This window comes from Schistocerca nitens, chromosome 5 (assembly GCF_023898315.1).
Source record: "Schistocerca nitens isolate TAMUIC-IGC-003100 chromosome 5, iqSchNite1.1, whole genome shotgun sequence".
In the NCBI taxonomy this organism is placed as follows: Eukaryota; Metazoa; Arthropoda; class Insecta; order Orthoptera; family Acrididae; genus Schistocerca; species Schistocerca nitens.
In genome coordinates, this window is record NC_064618.1 from 613,859,513 (window position 1) to 613,882,858 (window position 23,346).

The 23,346-nt window shown below is 43.1% G+C and overlaps 1 protein-coding gene across 1 annotated transcript in view; it reads left to right on the forward strand.

The window, feature by feature from the left end:
- Positions 1-17,679, forward strand: part of LOC126260616 (putative serine protease K12H4.7) — a 150,412-nt gene extending 132,733 nt beyond the window's left edge. The window contains exons 7-9 of the mRNA XM_049957953.1: positions 8,209-8,341; positions 16,001-16,170; positions 17,498-17,679. Of these exons, the coding sequence (XP_049813910.1) occupies positions 8,209-8,341; positions 16,001-16,170; positions 17,498-17,604 (410 nt within the window). The 3' untranslated portion in view covers positions 17,605-17,679. The remainder of the gene's footprint in view (positions 1-8,208; positions 8,342-16,000; positions 16,171-17,497) is intronic.
- The last annotated feature ends 5,667 nt before the right edge of the window (positions 17,680-23,346 follow it).

Below are 23,346 nucleotides of genomic sequence, written 5' to 3' on the forward strand. Positions count from 1 at the left end.
ACATGACCACAAATGCTGGCATTCAACCGGGTCCTTTATCAGTACATAGATATTTGAGAATAAGCAAGGTACACAGCACCGAAGAACAACATTAAAACTTACATAATCCATGTTACGTAATTGCGTCGGTTTTCGTAACATATCATCAATGACGTTGACTATTATGCGGAATTCTGTTATGTGATGTGATAGCACAACACAGGGGGAAGAAACTAATCGCGCTGCGAATTTTACTTAAACTGACGAAATCCAAAATCAGACAATTGAGGTGAAGTGTCTGACGTTATCTCACAGGGAACTTGTCGTCTGAAGTACCGGCCTATCTGGAGAGCTGATCGTATCTCGCTGTAGGAGAACGCCACGCAATCACTGAACCAAGGCAGGGACTTACAAAGATAATTATTAAAGTAAAATGTATTCTTGTAAACAAAAAATTAACGTCAATGAAATAAAAATTAGAAAACACACTATTTGCTTATATGTTCATCTGTGTGTCGACCTCGTAACCTTGCATATTGAGAAATTTGTGTTTGTTATCGGTGAGTTACTTAATACTCAGGAGGTCCGAAGTTGAAAACTCTTTGTCTACAGAGACCATGACGAAATTTATTTCATCGGAATACGCCGGAACCATATTTTACCCTAGTCTAACGCATTAAACAACCGACTCTGCTCACGTCAATAAAATCATCGCCATCGAGGGCACACTTACTACGGATGATACATGATCAAGCATTTTTGTCATCGTCAATGTAACACGAATTGTGGCTCTTAGTCGACGCAACGTGCAATAGCAGAACTGGAAGAGCAACGAATTGCCGCGCAGTTTGTGAGCTCCATCGATGAGGAGAAAGTAATGATTTAAGTTCTTTTCTGTGGTAATGGCCGTACAGATTACTGTCAGCAAATAGGGTTACACACTTGTGGTGTAATCTGCAACACCGCATCAAACAGAACAAACACATTTGCAACTTCTTTCATATAAGTACAGTAGAAGCCCGATATAACGCGGTTGTCGGGGGACACGCTTTAATCTCATGTTGTAGCGTACCTACGGTGTATCGAGTGCGACCGGTGTAATAAACTACGCATGGAAAGTGAGAAGAACAGGTAACGTAATATTACACATACAGTACTACACTGCAATTAATTGCAAAGAACGTTAGAAGTAAAACTTACCAAACAAGGTTCAGCAACTAGACGAATTTCACTCGAACATCGACCAAACAATAGTATGAGTTTCAATACACTATGTGAAGGACACTGTCAAATACAATATAACAGTTTACAATTGAAATGCCTGGGCTAGCAGGACAGAGAGGATTAGGTTGTGGAAAGGGGCTAAAAGAAGTTGCTGTCAGTTGCACTCAACACACAAACTTTATTTTACAACACACAATATTACAAGGATTCAAAACACTCAAAACTTTAATCGACCTCCTTTGATTAACTTTAGATCGGCTGTAGGCCACACTCAAAATCCAAAATACAAGGCCTAAGCAAGAAATTGAAATACAAAGTCCTTCTGGAGGTTTCACCAAAAATATTTTCTAAATCTTCAATCTAAACAGGATGAAAGCTTTAGCAGTTTAATTTAGTGTAGACCCAGATTTCGAAAATTCCACGCTAACATCCCTAATGCGTAATACCGTAACTCTCTGAATATACGTCTTCCCATAACACGGAAAGAACAAACAAGTGTCACAGTGATGCTAATCTCAGAAGTCGAACATAATTACACTTGGGTCCAAAATTAAAGCAACAAAGATAAATTTTGCGAGGTTGCTTTTCTTTTGCCACAAACAGTGTAAATAGGTGATAGTATATTACAATGTAAAGAATACAGAACGTAAGCAACTGTAATATGGTTAACGGTAGACAAAAATGTTCTTCGTTTTTTTTCCAACTTAATAGATTTTCCGACACATTCCAACAATTAGTCATTGTCCTCCGTGTAGGGTGTGACCACCTCTGACAGCAATACAGGCCTGGAAACGTCGGGGCATGCTGTGAATGATGTCATCAGTCTCATGCTGAGGCAATAAAACCCATTCTTCCTGCTGCGCTGCTCACAAAGCTTAGAGAGTGGTTGGTGAAGATTTAAGTGATGCAACCCGTCTCCCTAGTGCATACCAGATATACTCTATGGGACTGAATCCAGAAGAGTGAGCACGCCACACCATGTGTACAGTAACTTCCGTGCCATATGACATCGAGCGTTATGGTTCATCAGGGCGATGTCTGGGTCCACAGCACCTCGCGACAGTCTCACATGAGGCCCAAAGATCTCTCCAAGATACCTGACAGCAGTTAATCCTTGCTGATTCACCCGTACAATTTCAAAAAGAGGTGTTCAAGTGGTCAACATAATCCCTGCCCAAACCATTATGGATCCTCATCTATATCGGTCTCTTTCCCCAATTTTTGTGTCCCGAAATCGTTTTATACGTTCGCTCTAGATGCGAATTCGTCTAGAATCACTCTCTAGACCGAATCCTGATTCATCGATGTAATGAATATTGGCCCACTGTTCGACCGTCCAGGTGGCATGTTGACGGCTCCACTCTAGACGTTCCGTTCTCTGAAGACGCGTCAGAGGTACACATACAGCAGATCTCCGACATTAAAGGCCACTCTGCTGGAGCCTTCTGTATAGCATTTACCCGATACAAAACGTCCAGTGGATGCTGCGAAGTCTGATGCCAGTTTCCGTGCAGTACTAAGGTGGCGCCGTAGTATCCTTACAGCCAAATAACGATCCTCTCTTTTTGATGTTACACGTGTTCGGTCCTGCCCTAGTCTTCGGCACATAGTTTCGGTTTCTAAAGATTGGCACCATACCCGAGAAACAACAGAACGATTCACATTAAGCCATCGGGCCACATCCCTTTGTTCTTCCATTCTTCCTAACGTCCTACACCGCAGAGAGTCTGGTATGCATCTTCTTTTTACCATACTGCACCGTCTGTGATGCTGTACACAGCGATTGTGGATTTGGGACTACCTGGCAAACACTAACGCGTTTGATTTGTTGCCTGACGTCATTGTTGGCGTGGTTGTCCGTTGATAGGTATGCCATCTTTCGTGCTGAACGCAATCATACGGACATCCGTTGACAGTTTGTATGATCATGTAGTCAATTAGGCGCGGGACGGGAAAGAGCGGTTTGTTGCTTTAATTTTAGACACCAGAGTAGATAGGTATTTATTCTAAATGAGTACTTCTTTACTTCTACCTATTGCTTCTATCAATATTTCCTTTCAAAGATTCTACTTTGTTTACAGTAACTTTCCGACAGTAATCTAATAAGTAATTAATTTTGATATGTCCACAGAAAAATATTACCAAGTAAAATAGTGCTCTGATGCAATGTTACCTGCCATATACAGAAATCGGTTTATATGGATACTGCAATTTAACTATTAAAATTCAATAATCCCTATGAAAGAAACGCATCCTATTTAACAAAGATTATGATTCACGGTTTTCCAGTGCCCAGTATTTTTCAGCCTCTAATTTTATAATTTCCTTCATGTATGAGTACTAGTACTAGAATAATGAACTGGTATACAAGTGAAAGAAATATGGAAATGAAAGAAGTTGTTCCACATAGATGCTGCTGTATTGTTCGGTAAGATTTACTTAACCATAAACGAACTGGTCAAGACGAAATGTGTTTTACAGTGCTAAAAAAACTTCACTTTCATTTTCTATACTTCTAATGACCTGAAAAAATTGAACTGCTGACTGGGGAGTAATATGAAGCTGCTATAATGTAATTCTTCTGACAAATTTTTTCAACGACCAGGGCCGTTTCCATTGGTTAGATGATGGACTATCATTTATTTGAGTAGCATTCGTTCCATTTTTATTGCCTGTGTTGGCACTGATACCATTTGTATAAACACAGTTTCGACAAAAAAATTTTACACAGATGTATTTTGCAGTTTTTTCATTACTATATCATTCCTTATTTCGCTGTAAATATCAATGCGTCATTTCTCTTTTCAAATTACATTCCTTTCCCTCCGATTACCTCAGCCACTTAAGTTCAACATCTTTTACTTTGTGGTCTCCCTTTACTCTTCAGCTTACAATGCTATATTGTGGATACCGTAATTTCCCTTCGCACTAGTGGAACAAACAATCAGGCGTGGCATCAACAACAATGAAACGCCATTGTGTGAATGATTGTTGTTTCGGAAATGTTGCCTGTCCAGTGGACAAGACTATTTAGTTTTTTGACCTCAGAAATATAGCCAAGGTTGCTGTAAAGTGCAAAAGTTAAGTAATTCACATCGGATCATTGTACGGTTTATAAATTGACTTGGTATGCGCTATGGATTTCCTGCAGTTTGTGAGAAATGAAAGAGGTGAAGTAAGTTGAGACTGACTGGTGCTGCCTTGTGTTAGCGTACTGGGAAACTTCGTCACGAAAGTGTTTAAGTATGTTTTGGGGGTTATTTGAATAACTGAGAACGGGTCTTTCAGAATAGCTAGTGGCAAACTGATTGAATGTGAGGTAAAGTACATTTACAAAATATTTTCTATTTCCTAATACTATTGTAATTATCTACCTCGCCATCTACTTCAGATGACGAGGACCCTTAAAAGGAAAGGAGGCAGAGTGGAATGGGATGACGGGTCGAAGAAGGAGGCAGCTGAAGCAGCAGCAATGAAAGGACATCGATATTGAGCCGTAGTTGTGTCCGGCTCTTCGAAAAGCGCGCCAGGCGGAGCGCTTTCTCTTCGCTTCTAGTGTTTGCGGTGGCGCTTTCGCTTTGGCGCGCTGTTTGGATCACTACCGCCCTCTGGCGGGCGATGAAGCAAGTGTACGGTCGCATGAGGTGATTTAGGGTCGGTGTCGCGGGTCTCTGCGGTTCAAATGGTTCAAATGTCTCTGAGCACTATGGGACTTAACATCTGGGGTCATCAGTCCCCTAGAACTTACAACTACTTAAACCTAACTAACCTAAGGACATCACACACATTCATGCACGAGACGGGATTCGAACCTCCGGCCGTAGCCGTCGCGCGGTTCCATACTGAAGCGCCTAGAACCGCTCGGCTACACGGGCCGGCTCACATTCTTCACTTGCAACATTAGAGCTTTGGCAGGATAATGAGATATAAATGCTCTGTTTACCGTCACACACTACCGATGTACTGCAGCCTTTTGTCAGATGTGTTTACAAGACCTTGAAGTCCGCAGCTCGTGGTCGTGCGGCAGCGTTCTCGCTTCACGCGCCAGGGTTCCCGGGTTCGATTCCTGGCGGGGTCAGGGATTTTCTCTGCCTCGTGATGACTGGGTGTTGTGTGATGTCGTTATGTTTAAGTAGTTCTAGGGGACTGCTGACCATAGATGTTAAGTCCCATAGTGCTCAGAGCCATTTGAACCATTTTTTGAAGACCTTCAAGACACAGTACTTCGAAATGGCAACAAAATGACAGCAAGGAAATTTCAACGCCAAAATGGGCAAAGTTAATTTCAACGGCAGTTTAACTGAAGCACTGGTATCAACAGAGTCAGTCCGTTTAGGTGTAAGTGGATTTTCCTGTACGGGGATCTACCTGCTTTACCCAAATGCGATTGACGATTGGTGGTTTGCTCCTTCTGAAGCCCTAAGAGTGACAACGGAAACAACCACACCGAATGGTGCAAAAACCGCGGTAACCTCAATAGCTACGCCAGAATTCTCCATGTGAGATATTCTTTCTCCTCCACAGAAACCTCGAGAGCTGTGCCAATCGCTAGAGTAACATTGCTACAGTAATGGCAAGGAAGGAGATACTGATGTTAAAAGAAGAGAAGAAAGAGAACTTCTGAACTTAATGCCGACGGAAAAAAAGAGTATCGGCACCAGAATTAGAACCAGTGTACAATCCCAAAAATGCACCACCTGGTACGTCGGTGCGAGAAGTCGCTCGCAAGCACTTTCTCTGTGGACACTGTGAGTGATTTATGCGAAAAGGACAGCATTTCAAAAATATTAGTTTCTATTAATGTAAAATTATTATTGTCATTATTCCTTAAAACATTAAATAAAAATTAGCAGTGTTTTAAGGTAAACGTACATCTAATTTAATTGTATATATGTCCATAATTAACCTTATTCAGATAGTCGGCCGGCCGGAGTGGCCGAGCGGTTCTAGGCGCTACATTCTGGAACCGCCCGACCGCTACGGTCGCAGGTTCGAATCCTGCCTCGGGCATGGACGTGTGTGATGTCCTTAGGTTGGTTAGGTTTAAGTAGTTCTAAGTTCTAGGGGACTGATGACCTCAGCAGTTAAGTCCCATAGTGCTCAGAGCCATTTGAACCATTTTTTGAATCAGATAGCCCAAATCACTGACCGAATGGCCCCACTCATAGGCATTTTTGTCAGTCGAGAGGGTAAATCGAATAACGGCATAACATAAACGTTTGACATTCTGCTGTAACCATCTTTCGTAGATACAATAGGTTTACCCTGGAAGTATAAGAGGCGATCAAATAGCTTCCGTTTGAGGGCGTTGCTGCAGCATGCAACGTAGCGCGACTCTGATGCAGGTATGGAAGCACCGACATGTAGGCAAGGGATTTATGTGAGATTCGTGTCTTTCCGGTGTGCATGAGGTAATTGCGGAAACGTGAACTATGGCGATGTTATTAGCAAACGCAGCTCAATAGGAACAACGCACTGTTATTCTTTTCTTGGCTCCCGAAGGACAAACGCTTGTAGATATCCACTGGAGAATGAAGAATGTGTATGGGGCAATATGTCCGTCGAAAACCACCGATGCGGAATGGCGTGACAGGAGGTGCTCCTGCTTCGTGATAACGCAAGTTCCCATATCGCAAATGTCGTAATGCAGTAGTTACGCCAAATCAAGTGGGAACATTAGATCATCCGCCCTATAGTCCTCATCTCTTCCCGTGCGTTTGTTAGACCTTCGGTCCCCGTAACATCTTGAAGGGTCCTGTCGGATGAGGATGGACAGCAGGCAGTTACGGACTTCTTCACACGACAGGACATGGCGTTTTACCAAAGGCGTATCTTCAGTCAGTGCGTCGATTGCAGGACTGCCTCAGTGTCCACGGCGATTTTGCCTGACTGGCATACCTATTATGGACTGTGCGGCCTTCGATTGCAAACTTTTTGATCCCCCCTTACTACACGCCTAAAAGGAAAATTTAGTTAATAATTTCACGAAAAAGTGCATATCGTTGAAATTATTCCTAAATGCTAACCTAGTGCAAGCAAATACTTAATTTTTCTGTAAACTGTGCTTTTCTTCTATCTTCAATATCTTTAGCTTGTGGTTTCCTAGGTAATTCATGAAAATCTATATTATTAATTATGCTTCTTTCTGAGTCTACAAATATCCCATTAGTAAATTACTATTGTGAAGCTTTTTACTGTGCATTTTGTTCTTTTCGTGTATTTTCTATTGCCTCCATTACATTTTCTATGAAAGAGTAACAGCTATGCAGGAAGAGAGCAGTCTTATCTGTCTTCCTATTGTAGCTTACTTATTAAAAACGTCATTAATATCTGTTTTTTACATCGGTTTCTGTTAAAATTGAGGATTTGTCCTTACTCTTTCCAATCCCTTCCAGTTTTGCTCAGTCCTAGAAACAGAATCTTTCAGTCTACTTCCTTGCATGGCGACTCTAGGTCAATAGACGTTGCAGATGATTTATATAAATCTCGATTCTTTCTAACATTATATTTAGTGCCAATATGGCTTTCCTCATTCCTTTGCGTTTTCTTGATCCCATCAAGAAAGATATGCTCTCAGACGTTGTTTTGCGTTAGCTGTTAGTTTTCCTTTTATACCATTTAAAAGCGTTTTTGAGCACAAGATAATGCTCAAAATCTGTAGTTTGAGGAGTCATTTTCTTTTTCTCTGTTTGGTAAGCTAATTGTTCTACTTTCGCGACAACTTCATATAATTTTATACAGTTGATCCTTCATCATTCTAGTTGTTAACATCGTTGTGGAATTATGACCAATCAGAATATTATATGATTTGCAGTTTTATTTCTAATATTTTGTATTCTTAATGTCCACTCAGTGAAAACTACACCATGTGCGCCTAACTACTTTTTGAGTTGTTCGCATATTGTAGTCTAGTTTTCGTTGACTCCTTTGCTTATGCATGGTGTTCCACACAATTCTGGAGTGGTGTGTCAGGAGATGGAGACTGTGACCTCCACTGTGTTTCAGCGCGCCAGTGGCTGTGGCAGACCTGCACGGAGTTCGGCTACTACCAGACCACGGACTCAGCCAACCAGCCGTTCGGCAACAGGATGACGCTGCCTTACTTCACTGACATGTGTGCCATACTTTACGGCTCAGAGTAAGTACTCGCCACCAGAACTACAGGCTAGCTTGTTTCTCTTCTCAGTAGACAGTATCCCAGTAACATCACAGTACCTAAACGTCGAGGCATTTCCATTCCTTTTGAAACAGCACGTTACTCGAGGGACAGATATGATGGTTGACGCATGTGGCATGTTAGGGCGTCTCTGTAAGGTCACTGTATTCTCTGAATTTCAGGCGGAGATCACTGCCTTATTCTGGTATACTCTTCCTCTGTCTGTACCATTCTTGAACAAACAGTCGGATCCACATGCTAAGCCCCCTTTCTACTTTGGTGACCAACATTTTTATAAAAGATTTTCAGGATAGAGCCGTGAAATCAGTAGCGCTTAACTCAATCGTTTATGTACGCATGGGAGTACGCATTAGGAGTGATTTAAAATAGAATGATCATATAAAGTTGATCGTTGGTAAAGCAGATGCCAGACTGAGATTCATTGGATGAATCCTAAGGAAATGCAATCCAAAAACAAAGGAAGTAGGTTACAGTACGCTTGTTCGCCCAGTGCTTGAATACTGCTCAGCAGTGTGGGATCCATACCAGATAGGGTTGATAGAAAAGATAGAGAAGATCCAACGGAGAGCAGCGCGCTTCGTTACAGGATCATTTAGTAATCGCGAAAGCGTTACGGAGATGATAGATAAACTCCAGTGGAAGACTCTGCAGGAGAGACGCTCAGTAGCTCTGTACGGGCTTTTGTTGAAGTTTCGAGAACATACCTTCACCGAAGAGTCAAGCAGTATATTGCTCCCTCCTACGTATATCTCGCGAAGAGACCATGAGAATAAAATCAGAGAGATTAGAGCCCACACAGAAGCATACCGACAATCCTTCTTTCCATGAACAATAAGAGACTGGAATAGAAGGGAGAACCGATAGAGGTACTCAAGGTACCCTCCGCCACACACCGTTAGGTGGCTTGCGGAGTATGGATGTAGATGTAGATATTGAAAGTATGTTGGCGATTACTTGAAAGTATAGCCTCATGGAGAGGATAAACTGCATATTTCAGCTCACTTCGTAACAATACCCAGATCATCATGCTGACAGAGAAAAATAGTCGTTTGCCGTTCCTGTGTTGTGGTCAGATGGCTCTGGAGTATTCAGTTGATCGTAAGACCGGTCACACTGATTTTTATTTTCGGCCTTCACGTCATCATCGTTCCCCAGAAAACGCGAGTTTGCTTCAAACACGCATCTGTAGAGCACACACTGTTTCAAATTCAGATAGTTCAAATTCATATTGTCTATATGTAGTGTTCAGCAGTAACGGTTGGCAGATTAAAGGGGCAGGCTATAGCCAAGGACCAGTCATTGCATACCGAGTACAGTACAACAGCAGAACTCATACAAGAGCGCAGACCACGTAGTCAGCTGTTGCCAAGAACTGTGTCTCCACAGGGCATTCAATGGAATACCAGAAAACAATCTTTAAACGACCTCTTCATTTTGAGACTCCATTATTAAGGAGTCCATGGAAATAAACATTGCGGCAAACCTTATTAACCATGATAGCTGCTACAGGTTTGAATATCACATAGAAATCCGTCATTTCCACTTCCTGTTCTCAAGGAAAACGGCAGAAATTGTCCAAGCCCACGACGACCGGCAACTCTAAGACGAGAAGAGTTCACAGTTCAGGCAGAGTAGATAGCCTTATTGTTGCAACCAGGATTTTGCTCGAACTGCATACAGTGCGTTAATAAACAGTGGGACTTAAGTCTATGTCTTCTTCCTACAAGCCATAATGCTGCCGTCAGTCTCCCAGTAAATAAAGGCACTGTTACCTGCGCTCAAACTCCCATCGCAAGTCTTTGGTTTCCGGCTCCACACTTAAACCCACTTAAAGCTCCCTATCCAGCTCTCTCACTAAACCAACACCATTCGCCTATTAGTAATTCATTCACCTGCTGTCCACAATAAAATCGTGTACATCACTATATTATCTTAACCTGTTTTGGATATTATAAATATTTTGAAAGTTTTCAAAGTAATGTAGCACCATAGAATCATCTGGCAGTCTGCCTTATGATGGTGGAAAGAAATGAGAAACAAATGAAATAGAACCTACATCTGCCTTCACCGGCTCAGCTGATAACTAGCAGGCGTGGAGATGAAAGATCGTGCTTGAAAGTGACCGGCTGCAATCCGGAGACATGATTGAGTAGTCGTTCTGCGTTTTGCCACCAGCTTTTCATCTGCTGGTGAAGTTCGGTATTATGATCGTGCTGTCTGGGCGTAAGAAAATGCGGATGGGGTAGGGAGGAGTGGAGTGGGGGGGGGGACTTGTTTCTAAGGGTCGTGAATAACTGGACTAAAGCAACACAGTGAGAAGATACTGGTAAATTACTCAAGTAGACTTCAATACGCTGGGCAATGATTCCTTCTGCCACATATGAACCTCTTTCTCGTCAATAGAAAACACCAATCAAGGAATAAACTATGGAACACCCACACATCAACCAACTTATTACATCTTAGTGACTGAGAATATACTAGCAACCTCATGCTTCTGTGTGAGGTCTGTTGCGCATTCAGGCTCCGAAATTTTATGGTGAAACAAAAGCAGTAAGGCCACTGCTGATACCGAAGAATTTCTTCATCTAGCCATGGTACTCTTTTTGTTAATCTCTCTGCAATCAGAGGTTATAGTCATACGCTGGTAACCTATATGGCGGCGAGACGAACTTCAACCTTGCTTCCTTCGTCCCTTCTATTCCCTCAGATTTCGTCTGAGATTCGACATGTTTCTCATTGTTGGCTCACAGAAGATGCATGCAGCAGCCAAACGGAATAATGTAGATAGAGAGGTAAAAATTGACACACATGCTTGGAATCACATGGGGTTTTATTATAACCAAGCAAAAACAAAGTTCACAAAATGTTTGACAGATGGCGCTGGACAGAAAAACTGCTACCGTGACGGGTGAGAGTTACGCCGATATGTTACAGAATCGCATCATCCCCAGCCTGGCTGATAAACACCTGCTGGAACGTACGATGTTTATGCAGGGTGGCGCTCCACCCCATATTGCTAGACGTGTGAAAGATCTCTTGCGCGCGTCGTTTGGTGATGAGCGTGTGCTCAGCCGCCACTTTCGTCATGCTTGGCCTCACAGGTCCCCAGACATCAGTCCGTGCGATTATTGGCTTTGGGGTTACCTAAAGTCGCAAGTGTATCGTGATCGACCGACATCTCTAGGGATGCTGAAAGACAACATCCGACGCCAATGCCTCACCATAACTCCGGACATTCTTTACAGTGCTGTTCACAACATTATTCCTCGACTGCAGCTGTTGTTGAGGAATGATGGTGGACATATTGAGCATTTCCTGTAAAGAACATCATCTTTGCTGTGTCTTACTTTGTTATGTTAATTACTGCTATTCTGGTCAGATGAAGCGCCATCTGTTGGCCATTTTTTGAACTTTTGTATTTTTTTTTCTAGTAAAACCCCATGTCACCGGTGTACTGTCAGTGGAAGACTCTGGGTTCAAAATGGTTCAAATGGCTCTGAGCACTATGGGACTCAACTGCTGTGGTCATAAGTCCCCTAGAACTTAGAACTACTTAAACCTAACTAACCTAAGGACAGCACACAACACCCAGCCATCACGAGGCAGAGAAAATCCCTGACCCCGCCGGGAATCGAACCCGGGAACCCGGGCGTGGGAAGCGAGAACGCTACCGCACGACCACGAGATGCGGGCAGGAAGACTCTGGGATATTGTCTAGTTTTGTGCAAATATTTGCTCATAATGTTCTGGCAGTTTTCTTCGTATTTCTAGCGTAAAGCTCACGAAGTTAATGTTACATTAAACATTTTACTCACCGATAGCTGCAAAGCTTCTGGACCATGCAGGGTGTCCCTCCTAAGAGTCTTCAGGTGGATCTTCTCTAATATGTGGACAGATATTTGCAATCTCGTTTTTGCATTGCATAGCTGGTGCCAGAGCAAAGAAATACTGTTCGTCACATCTTTCATGCGACGCCCACTGTCGACGGAAAGCGACCGTTCATTTTCTGCTGCAAAGAAAACTCTTCTTAAAGCGAAATTTTAGTACCCATAGAGCGGGCCAAAATTAGTCTAGTGCGATATCTGTTTTATCGATATGTATTAACAGGGACATTAAAACACAAAGAATAACAAGTAGTCCAGCAGCGACTCAGTAGCACTGCTCCATGGCGGTAGCAGTCGGCGCCGGAAAAGATGGTGCTATCGCTGCTGCAGTACTGGCTATTCTTCCTGTTTTAATGTCCTTGTTAAAACATATCGATAAAACGAATATTGCACTAGACTAATCTGCGACCACCTTATCGAACAGGCACGTAAAATTCTGCTTTAAAAATCTTCAGTTTGTAACGGAAAACCAATCGACGCTTTCCGTCAGCTCTGGGCCCCACCTGAAAGATGTGAGTAGCAGTATTTATTTGGGCTGGCTATAGCTAAAAACTGTGGAAACGAAATTGTGAATATCTGCCGAAACGCCAGGGAAAATGCGCCTGACGACTCTTAACCCCGAATACCCTTAAGGGTATGTCACAATTACAGTAATTCTCCACCATAAGATTGATTTGCTCGCAAAGGGGGGATATAAGGATTACCAACACCAAACAAAGCTCATTGTGTTCATTACATGAGAATAAGGAGAACGGTAGACAGCTGGTGATGAATCTTCCTGGTTGTTCGGTAGCGGCCTGTGAAACCTTTTCGTTCTTGACGTTACGTCCAAAGCTGCTTTTGGCATCTTCAGAGATGTCCAAAGCAGCTCTGTATGAAACGTCAAGAATGAGAAAGTTTTATGGACCAGGAACGAACAGCCCGAAAGATTCACCTACAGCTAAGACAACCGGCCATAAAAGCCTTCACTGCATGACTAGTTCTATGGACTGTCCCTTAGCTTCATCTAAGCTGTGTGGTAGTTAGACATTATACTAACGTTTCATACGAAACTCTTGTAAAAATTTTCCAAAATTTGTATTTGTAGCTTTTAATCGTTGCAACAGCTGAGATGTCTTCTTAGTTTCGAAAGAACATTTTTACAAGGCTGACTGGTTTTCTTTTATAGATTTCACTCTTAGGAGAGCTATAGTGCTTCTAAAGTTTAGAATTGTTTGACAGATAAAATACGTTTATTTTAAAAAAGGGTGCAGTGAAGTATCGTCAACTATTTGTGCTTAAATTATATCTTGGATATTTCTGTAATATTGTTTATAAGGCTAGGTAATTATAAGATTGATACAGTAACTCGTATCGTGTATTCAGCATTGCACTGTTGATTCCTGCTTTGAATGGGAGAGCGGAAATATTTTGATTCATTTTTAAACTTTTAATCCAGTCTGTATTTAGCGACTGTATAAATCCACACGAAACGAATTTTGTGCAGAGTTTTTCATTTTCAATCAAACGTTTCCCAGTGAAGATTCCATTATGATTTTTCTTCGTAGCCCTACATTAGATTTATGCATGACGTACACAAAACTCAGTTTTCATGTGATTCAGCCAGATTACACATATGTTTGACGAGTATGCCCGCAGTTCTCAATCTGCTGCTATCCTTGTTGTGTTGGCTGAAGAGCCAACACCGTGTTACTAGAGGAGGCCGAAATACACGCGTTTTAGCTCACGCAGGCTGGCTTGAGGAGGGAAGTACTGACGTGAGGTCTGTAACATGACAAGGAATGAGAATTCAGAAAGCGGACGTAATTAGTTTCATACTTAACTTTAATCCATTAATGATGAACGTCGCTCTTGACGGTACATGATTCACAATATTATCTGTTCAGAATTCATTCTAATTACTGAATATGGCACCTTGCTAGGTCGTAGCAAATGACGTAGCTGAAGGCTATGCTAAACTGTCGTCTCTGCAAATGACAGCGTATGTAGACACTGAACCATCGCTAGCAAAGTCGCTGTACAACGGGCGAGTGCTAGGGAGTCTCTCTAGACTAGACCTGCCGTGGGGCGGCGCTCGGTCTGCAATCACTAATAGTGGCGACACGCGGGTCCGACGCATACTAACCGACCGCGGCCGATTTAAAGGCTACCTACCACCTAGCAAGTGTGGTGTCTGGCGGTGACACCACAATCCTTTTCCTTCATCATAATATTGTAGTATACAGGGTGAAAAGTATTTAACCCGACAAACTCTGGGAGGTTGAAGGGGACATCAAAACAAATATTTTTCCCTAATGTCATTTTTTCCTATGAGGATTATTTAAACCGGTGGAGGCAGTATTACGGTCGTCAATTGTTAGACGCCGTATTACGATCTTCAGTTGTTAGAGGGCATATTACGCTCTTCAGCTGTAGGCAACTGCTGTCCACTAGTGTAGTAGTGCATTGTCTCTGTTTACTAATGGAGCGATACATCTGGAGTGAGAACACTGATATGGTTGGTGCGTACTACGTAGCGCACCACAACGGACGAGCTGCACAGCGGGTTTGTCAACAACAATATCCTAATCACCGTATCCCGCATCATACGACCTTTGCAGCTGTGTACCAACGTCTGCGTGAGACCGGTTCATTTAGCAGATTACCTGGACAGGGACGCCGTCGCACGGTAAGAACGTCGCAATTTGAAGAAGCTGTCTTGCAGCATGTGGAGCGGCATCCTTCAATCAGTGCGGTTCTTCGTTAATGTGTGGGTCGGTGTTGTTGGAGACTGTTAATTGGGTCGTATCTGCTACCTAGGCCATTAAATGGCAAGCACTATTACAATTTTCTCACCAGACCATTGCCAGAATTGCTGGAAGACGTCCCGCTCCCTACAAGACAACGCATGTGGTTCCAACATGACGGGGCGCCGGCACTTTTCGGTCGTCGTGTGCGTCGATTCCTGGACCGACAGTTCCCAGAAACGTGGATTTGCAGAGGTGGTCCTGTACCATGGCCTGCTCGATCCCCAGACATGTCCTCTCTGGACTTTCTGTGTGGGGAGAGATGCGCAACACTGTTTACGCAACTCCTGTTGCATCAGAAGAGGATCTGGTTGCCCGGATAGTAGCAGCAGCAGGAACAATTCCTGATACTCCTGGGGTTTTTGCCTGTGTCAGACAGAACATGATCCGACGTGTAACCTTTATTTACGTGTCAATGGAGGCATTTTTGAAAATCTAATGTAACTGAAATTGGGTTGTGATAATGTGTTGTCTCTTGGTCATAAAAATATGGAAAAGTGTGTGTTGGTTTAATTAATTTGCTACCAGAGAAATCTTCCTCTACCGGTTTAAATACTCCTCATAGGAAAAAATGACATTAGGGAAAAATAGTTGTTTTGATGTCCCCTGCAACCTCCCAGAGTTTCTCGATTTAAATACTTTTCACTCTGTAGATAAAAATTTAAATCAATGGTGGAATTCGAAAATTTTTATGGGATTGGGATTCGAACCGAGGTCCCTCGCTTACTAGGTAGCTGTGCTGACCACGGTGTCATTTTTTTTCGGTATTGTTCGTTGCGTTTGGTCTGGGCGGACGTCACAAGACATCCGTTCAAGGATTTGGCATAGACTGTGCCTCCTAGAAACTGAAGATTGAGTCAGCTATCATGTCTAGATAGGGAATAGGAGCAGTGTAGGTACCCTTCGAGCAACTGTGCCCCAGAGTTTCCATGATGTTTCTGTTTCAGGTACACGGCGGAGCGCGTGGAGGAAGGCGTGAAGAATGCTAACTTGCTGTACGGGGGTCGCAACCCAGACGTCACCAACGTCGCCTTCGTGAACGGCGGGCTCGACCCGTGGCATGCACTCGGAGTGCTCGAAGACATCAACGAGTCGTCTCCAGCCATCATCATTGAGTGTTAGTATCTCACACCAGCACTGTATTCATGTAATCACCTACAGAGGGGTCCAAAAAAATGTATCCACAGTTTAAAAGCCCATAACTGGCCAACTAATTGACGGAGTTGTCTCATCTTTGGTAGTGTAATAGTTTGTAGTTCCGGCAATCGCCACACAAGCGTCGTATTGCGTTGTTTTGTTTTGTCAAATGGTTCAAATGGCTCTGAGCACTATGGGACTTAACGTCTGAGGTCATCAGTCCCCTAGAACTTAGAACTACTTATACCTAACTAACCTAATGACATCACACACATCTATGCCCTAGGCAGGATTCGAACCTGAGACTGTAGCGGTCGCGTGGCTCCAGACTGTAGCGCCTACAACCGCACGGCCACTCCGGCCGGCTAATGTTAAGATGGCACAGTATTAGTTTAGACACACAGCACGAGCAAAGAAAAAGTCATTCCTCAGATGAAACTGACACTTCACTTACGTTACTGCGCAGCATGTATCAACATTACAATAACAAAATTTCACTGATATAAACGCCATCTGCAAGCCACGTCGAGAATTTACCCCTTGCTTCGTATGTAGTCATGGATGATTATTTGTATTGAAAGCGTAGTCTTGTACGGAGGTGAGACGAGGACGGTAAACAGTTGACACAAGAATAGACAGCATCTATTTGTATTGTAGTGCTACAGAAGAATTCAGAAGATGAGGTTGGTAGACAACAACAAACAATGATGAGGTACTGCAGCGAAATCGGGTAAAAAAGAAATTTATAGCAGAAATGAACTAAATGGAGGGATCGACTGACATTGCACACTCTGAGGTAACCAGGAATTCGCCATGGTAATGGAGGGAAGTGTGGTGCGTAAGAACTATAGAAGGAAGCCAAAGGTTGATTACGGTAAGGACGTTCAAATGGATGAAGGTTGAAGGAGTTTTGCAGAAATGATTAGGCTCACACAGGATAGACTAACGTTTCCAATTTATTCTTGATCTGAAAAACCATGGAGTTTGATAAAGGAACAAACCACATTTCACATGTAATACATTGGAACTCTAAGAGACGGTGAAGCATCATCAACAGAGAAGGCCATACATTGGCCACATACAAGACACGGGGCAGATCTGTGGTTACATCGGGGAAGTTTGCAGACTGGAAGTGGTGTCTATGAACAAGGGCTGGAAAGATGGAAAGTCCTAGACAACAATAAAATGCATTGGTGATTCCCGGTGGAGGCTCAATGTTTCCCTAGGAATTATAATGCCTGATGGTACATGAGCTTTCATGTCCCTACTTCAGTCCTGGGCTGATCTGGTGTGTTTCCTGTTTACAGACCAGTCTCACTGCTCGGACCTGTACTCCCCGTCACTTCTGGACATCCCACAGCTGACGGCAGCCCGAGAGAGGATCGCGCAGCTGGTCGCCCAGTGGATCAGCTAGGGCGTACACAGCGTGTCAAGAGTTCTGGACAAATGTGTAACGAATTAATACTAATAAAGTAAGAAATAAAAATTATCTTAAATCCTTCCGAATTCTCCTTATGTACTAGACTTCATCACACAGAGCACTGAACGGATTGGAACACACTGGAATACGCATCGTCTGTGGTTGTATATGAAGATTATTTTCAAGTTAATTTAAGTGGTACGTATAGAACACCAAACACTGAATACCAAACACGACTTGTACAGCGACATTATATTAAATATTACCTAAAAAAAATCGAAACAACACTATTTTATTCAAATCTGGTACTGTCTTTAAACCAAGCAGGTCAACAAGAAACATATATGTTGTAAGGAAAATATTCATACACACATCCTGCCTGTACAGTGTTTCATCCCACGATTTGAACACAAGAAACTTTGCAACATTAGTATCAATTAATGAAAGAAATTGTAAATATATTATCAATAGAGAGAAGCAATATTGTGACGCAAACATCTGGGTTGACAGAATTATAGTTACTAATAATTTTAATGGCAGACAGTGTTAATATTTTGACACAGCAATAGTTATTCAACAGATAAACTACACAATTAATTGGGTTAAAAGTTCCCACAACACAAATAGAAGTGCTCAGCTCTGAATAATAGTACAATATGTTAAGCTATTTTTCAACTACATCAGCACATCATGAAAGACGTTAATGAACATTGATAGATACGGAGCATAAATTTCAATACTGTCACTGTGTAATTTATCTAGCTTTACCTTCCTCTTCCTCTTTTGGTGCAAGGACAGGATCTTTGACTACTAACCATAACGTTATGAATCTTGTGTTGGATCCACTCCCAATATACGAGTAATGAGTCACCCTCAATCTGCCGACGACCTTGTATAAAACGTTGAAGGAGCACATAGAGTTCAGTGTAACGATCTTGCCTTTGGGATGGGAAACTACCCTGAAGGTGGAAGACTAATAATAACCAATGTAGCATGACGAAGCAATGTAGCATGACCTGCTTTAAATACACGTAAGGTACATAAAAGAAGAAACATCTCTCTGTCGAAAAAATATTCCAGATCATTTACCTGTTCACGTCTCCAAAAGAGAATTGTTAAGACGGAGTGTGTCTATAAGAAAACAGGAAAACACCGAAAACCGAAATGAAACTGAAGGGTTGCATTCAATGAGTTTGAAAATGAAAACATACTGGCTGAATTTAGATTTAGTAAAGGTGAATGAACGTATAAATGGTCAATTAATACAATTATCTGCGCCAGTCATTCTTTTTATTACATCCCCACGATGCCCCCGTTTAATCCTCATACCAATGTAAAGAAAAGTCAAATAGATATTAGTGTCAGTGGCGTTGAGCGACAGCTGAAATCATTAAAACTGAACGAAGTCCCAGAGCCCAAAGAAATACGTATCAGATCCTACATTGCACACGCAGGTGAGCTAGCCCCTGTCTGAAATATAATATATCACGTACGCCTCCAACAAAAACCGTGCTGAGTAACATGGAAGAAAGTACAGGTGACACACATCTAAAAGAAGGGTACCAGAGGTAACTGACAAAATTGCTATCCAGTAACTTTGGCATCCACTTGTTGCAGAATCTTAGAACACATTGTCAGCTCAAACGTACTGAGATTTCTCGAACAGAATCTTCTCCTCAATGCCAGCCAACGCGGATTCAGAAAACGCCAAACATGTGGAACCCAACTCTCACTATTCTCACATGACAACCTGAAAGCAATGGATCAAGGTTGAAGCAGTATTTCCTCATTTCTGAAAGACATTTGGCTCAGTACCATATCTATGCTTATTACGAAAAGTGCGATTGTATGGAATCAAAAAAAAAAAACAAAAACAAAAAAAACTTAACTCCGTTCGAACAGGTCTTGCAAATCCCAGCGGTACTGACCGGCCACCGTGTCATCCTCAGACCACGGGCGGCACTGTATGCGGATATGGAGGGGCATGTGGTCAGCACACCGCTCTCCCGGCCGTATGTCAGTTTACGAGACCTGAGCCGCTACTTCTCAATCGAGTAGCTCCTCAGTTTGCCTCAGAAGAGCTGAGTGCGCCCCACTTGTCAACAGCGCTCGGCAGACCGAATGGTCACCCGTCCAAGTGCTAGTCCAGCCCGACAGCGCTTAACTTCGGTGATCTGACGGGACCCGGTGTTAAAACTACGGGAAGGCCGTTGGCGATTGAATGGAGTATCAAGCAAAATTTGTGATTGGATTGAGGATTTTTTAGTTGGGAGGATGCAGCAAGTTGTTTAGGATGTAGAATCATCAGGAGATGTAGAAATAACTTCGGGTGTGCTCAAGGGAAATGTGTTGGAACCTTTGCTATTCACACCGCATACTAATGACATTGCATACAAAATTAATAGTAACCTCTCAGATTTTTTGAAAATGATGCAGTTATCTACAGTGAGGTAGTGTCTGTAAGGAAATACACTAATATTCAGGCAGATTTGATAATATTTCAAAATAGCGCAAAGATTGCAACTTGCTTTAAACTTTCGGAAACGTAAAATTGTGCACTTCATGAAATAAGAAACGATGTATCCTATCGCTATAACATTAATGGAATCGGTCAGTTTGTGCAAATAACTACGAGTAACAATTTGTGTCGGTATGAAATACAATCATCTCATAGTCTCTGCCGCAGGTAAAGCAGTGGGCAGTCTGTGGTTCACTGGTGGAATACATTGGAAGTGCAATTAACATAAGAAGGAGACTACATGAAAAACATTCATGAGACCCGTCGTAGAATATTGCTAAAATGTGTAGGACCAATATTAATTAGTAAAGATGATATTCAAGAAAAGGCAGCTCGAATGATCACATGTTTGTTTGACGCTTGTGACAGTGTCACAGAGATGATGAAAGAACTGAACTGGCAGACAACTGAATACAGATACAAAATATGGCGCGAAAACTTACAGGGTATCAATAATTAAAATTCCAGTTTCAAAACGCTGTAGAAAGAGAACCACCACTCACAGTGACGTCAAGTTTGAAGAGAATGTTATTGACGCAGGACAAAACGTCATGGGGAAAAAAATAATAGATGGTTCTGTAAGCGCCTTAACGTATATGGGGTCTCCTACAAATGACATGAATCACAATACGGCAGCTATGGTTCGAGTTGCGCATTACACTATCCATACTGTTCAATGTGCATTACTGCTGCGCCAGTTTGGTAATCAATAGTTGTGGCACTGTTAGGTGGGTAACCCCATCCACCACAGCAAAATCGTACCACATCGGATGGGAAAAGGTTTTTTTTTCTGTCCTGAGGTCAAAAATCGCATAAAAAGCAATTTGACGTGGGATTTAATTGTACTGGGCAGACTAAAAATGAAAATGACATCGGTCTTTAGTTGTCCTACCAGGAACCAAAACAAAAAAAAAGCAAACTGGCTCGTCACAATACGCCAGGCACTACTATTGATGCACTGTGGTATCGTGTTGAAGCTGCATGGGCAGCTGTATCTGTACACGCCATCCAAGCTCTGTTTGACTCAATTCCCAGGCGTATCAAGGCCGTTATTACGACCAGATGTGGTTGTTATGGGTAATGATTTCTCAGGATCTATGCACCCAAATTGCGTGAAAATGAATCACATGTCAGTTCTAGTATAATATATCTGTCTAATGAATACCCGTTTATCATCTGTATTTCTTCTTGGTGTAGCAATGTTAATGGCCAGTAGTGTATTATTTGACCTGCTATTGATTGCCAGTAACAGTCGATAAGAAAGAATGAGTAAATAAAACTAGAACATCATATTATATCAAATATATATACACTCCTGGAAATTGAAATAAGAACACCGTGAATTCATTGTCCCAGGAAGGGGAAACTTTATTGACACATTCCTGGGGTCAGATACATCACATGATCACACTGACAGAACCACAGGCACATAGACACAGGCAACAGAGCATGCACAATGTCGGCACTAGTACAGTGTATATCCACCTTTCGCAGCAATGCAGGCTGCTATTCTCCCATGGAGACGATCGTAGAGATGCTGGATGTAGTCCTGTGGAACGGCTTGCCATGCCATTTCCACCTGGCGCCTCAGTTGGACCAGCGTTCGTGCTGGACGTGCAGACCGCGTGAGACGACGCTTCATCCAGTCCCAAACATGCTCAATGGGGGACAGATCCGGAGATCTTGCTGGCCAGGGTAGTTGACTTACACCTTCTAGAGCACGTTGGGTGGCACGGGATACATGCAGACGTGCATTGTCCTGTTGGAACAGCAAGTTCCCTTGCCGGTCTAGGAATGGTAGAACGATGGGTTCGATGACGGTTTGGATGTACCGTGCACTATTCAGTGTCCCCTCGACGATCACCAGTGGTGTGCGGCCAGTGTAGGAGATCGCTCCCCACACCATGATGCCGGGTGTTGGCCCTGTGTGCCTCGGTCGTATGCAGTCCTGATTGTGGCGCTCACCTGCACGGCGCCAAACACGCATACGACCATCATTGGCACCAAGACAGAAGCGACTCTCATCGCTGAAGACGACACGTCTCCATTCGTCCCTCCATTCACGCCTGTCGCGACACCACTGGAGGCGGGCTGCACGATGTTGGGGCGTGAGCGGAAGACGGCCTAACGGTGTGCGGGACCGTAGCCCAGCTTCATGGAGACGGTTGCGAATGGTCCTCGCCGATACCCCAGGAGCAACAGTGTCCCTAATTTGCTGGGAAGTGGCGGTGCGGTCCCCTACGGCACTGCGTAGGATCCTACGGTCTTGGCGTGCATCCGTGCGTCGCTGCGGTCCGGTCCCAGGTCGACGGGCACGTGCACCTTCCGCCGACCACTGGCGACAACATCGATGTACTGTGGAGACCTCACGCCCCACGTGTTGAGCAATTCGGCGGTACGTCCACCCGGCCTCCCGCATGCCTACTATACGCCCTCGCTCAAAGTCCGTCAACTGCACATACGGTTCACGTCCACGCTGTCGCGGCATGCTACCAGTGTTAAAGACTGCGATGGAGCTCCGTATGCCACGGCAAACTGGCTGACACTGACGGCGGCGGTGCACAAATGCTGCGCAGCTAGCGCCATTCGACGGCCAACACCGCGGTTCCTGGTGTGTCCGCTGTGCCGTGCGTGTGATCATTGCTTGTACAGCCCTCTCGCAGTGTCCGGAGCAAGTATGGTGCGTCTGACACACCGGTGTCAATGTGTTCTTTTTTCCATTTCCAGGAGTGTAGAAAGGTTACAAAGCCCTTACGTAATAAAATACCTGCAGTGATTAAGTTATACTCTGTTTATTCACCACAATTCAGAAGTAATACACAGATCATAATGTACACTGACGGAAGAAAAGTCGCAACACCAAACAATAATTAGAGTAATGAAATTTCGGGAACACATTTGTCTAGATAACACATTTAAGTGATTAACATCACACGATCACGGGGTAATCTCAAATTCTTCTTACAGTACTGTATCATATCGTCATCTCATCTTCACGTTACTCTCCCCTTTCTATGATATTGTCCGCAAGTCTGATTCCCTTTCATACAATCCCTATAAGTATCTTCTACCTTTCAGTTTTCTCTTCTTTACTTAGTACTGGCTTGTCGTCTGAGCTTTTCACATTCATTTAGCTGTTCCTTTTTTCTCAAAAGAGCTCTCTCAAATTCCTATATGCTGTGTCTATCTTTCCTTTAGTTATGCATCCTTCTACAGCT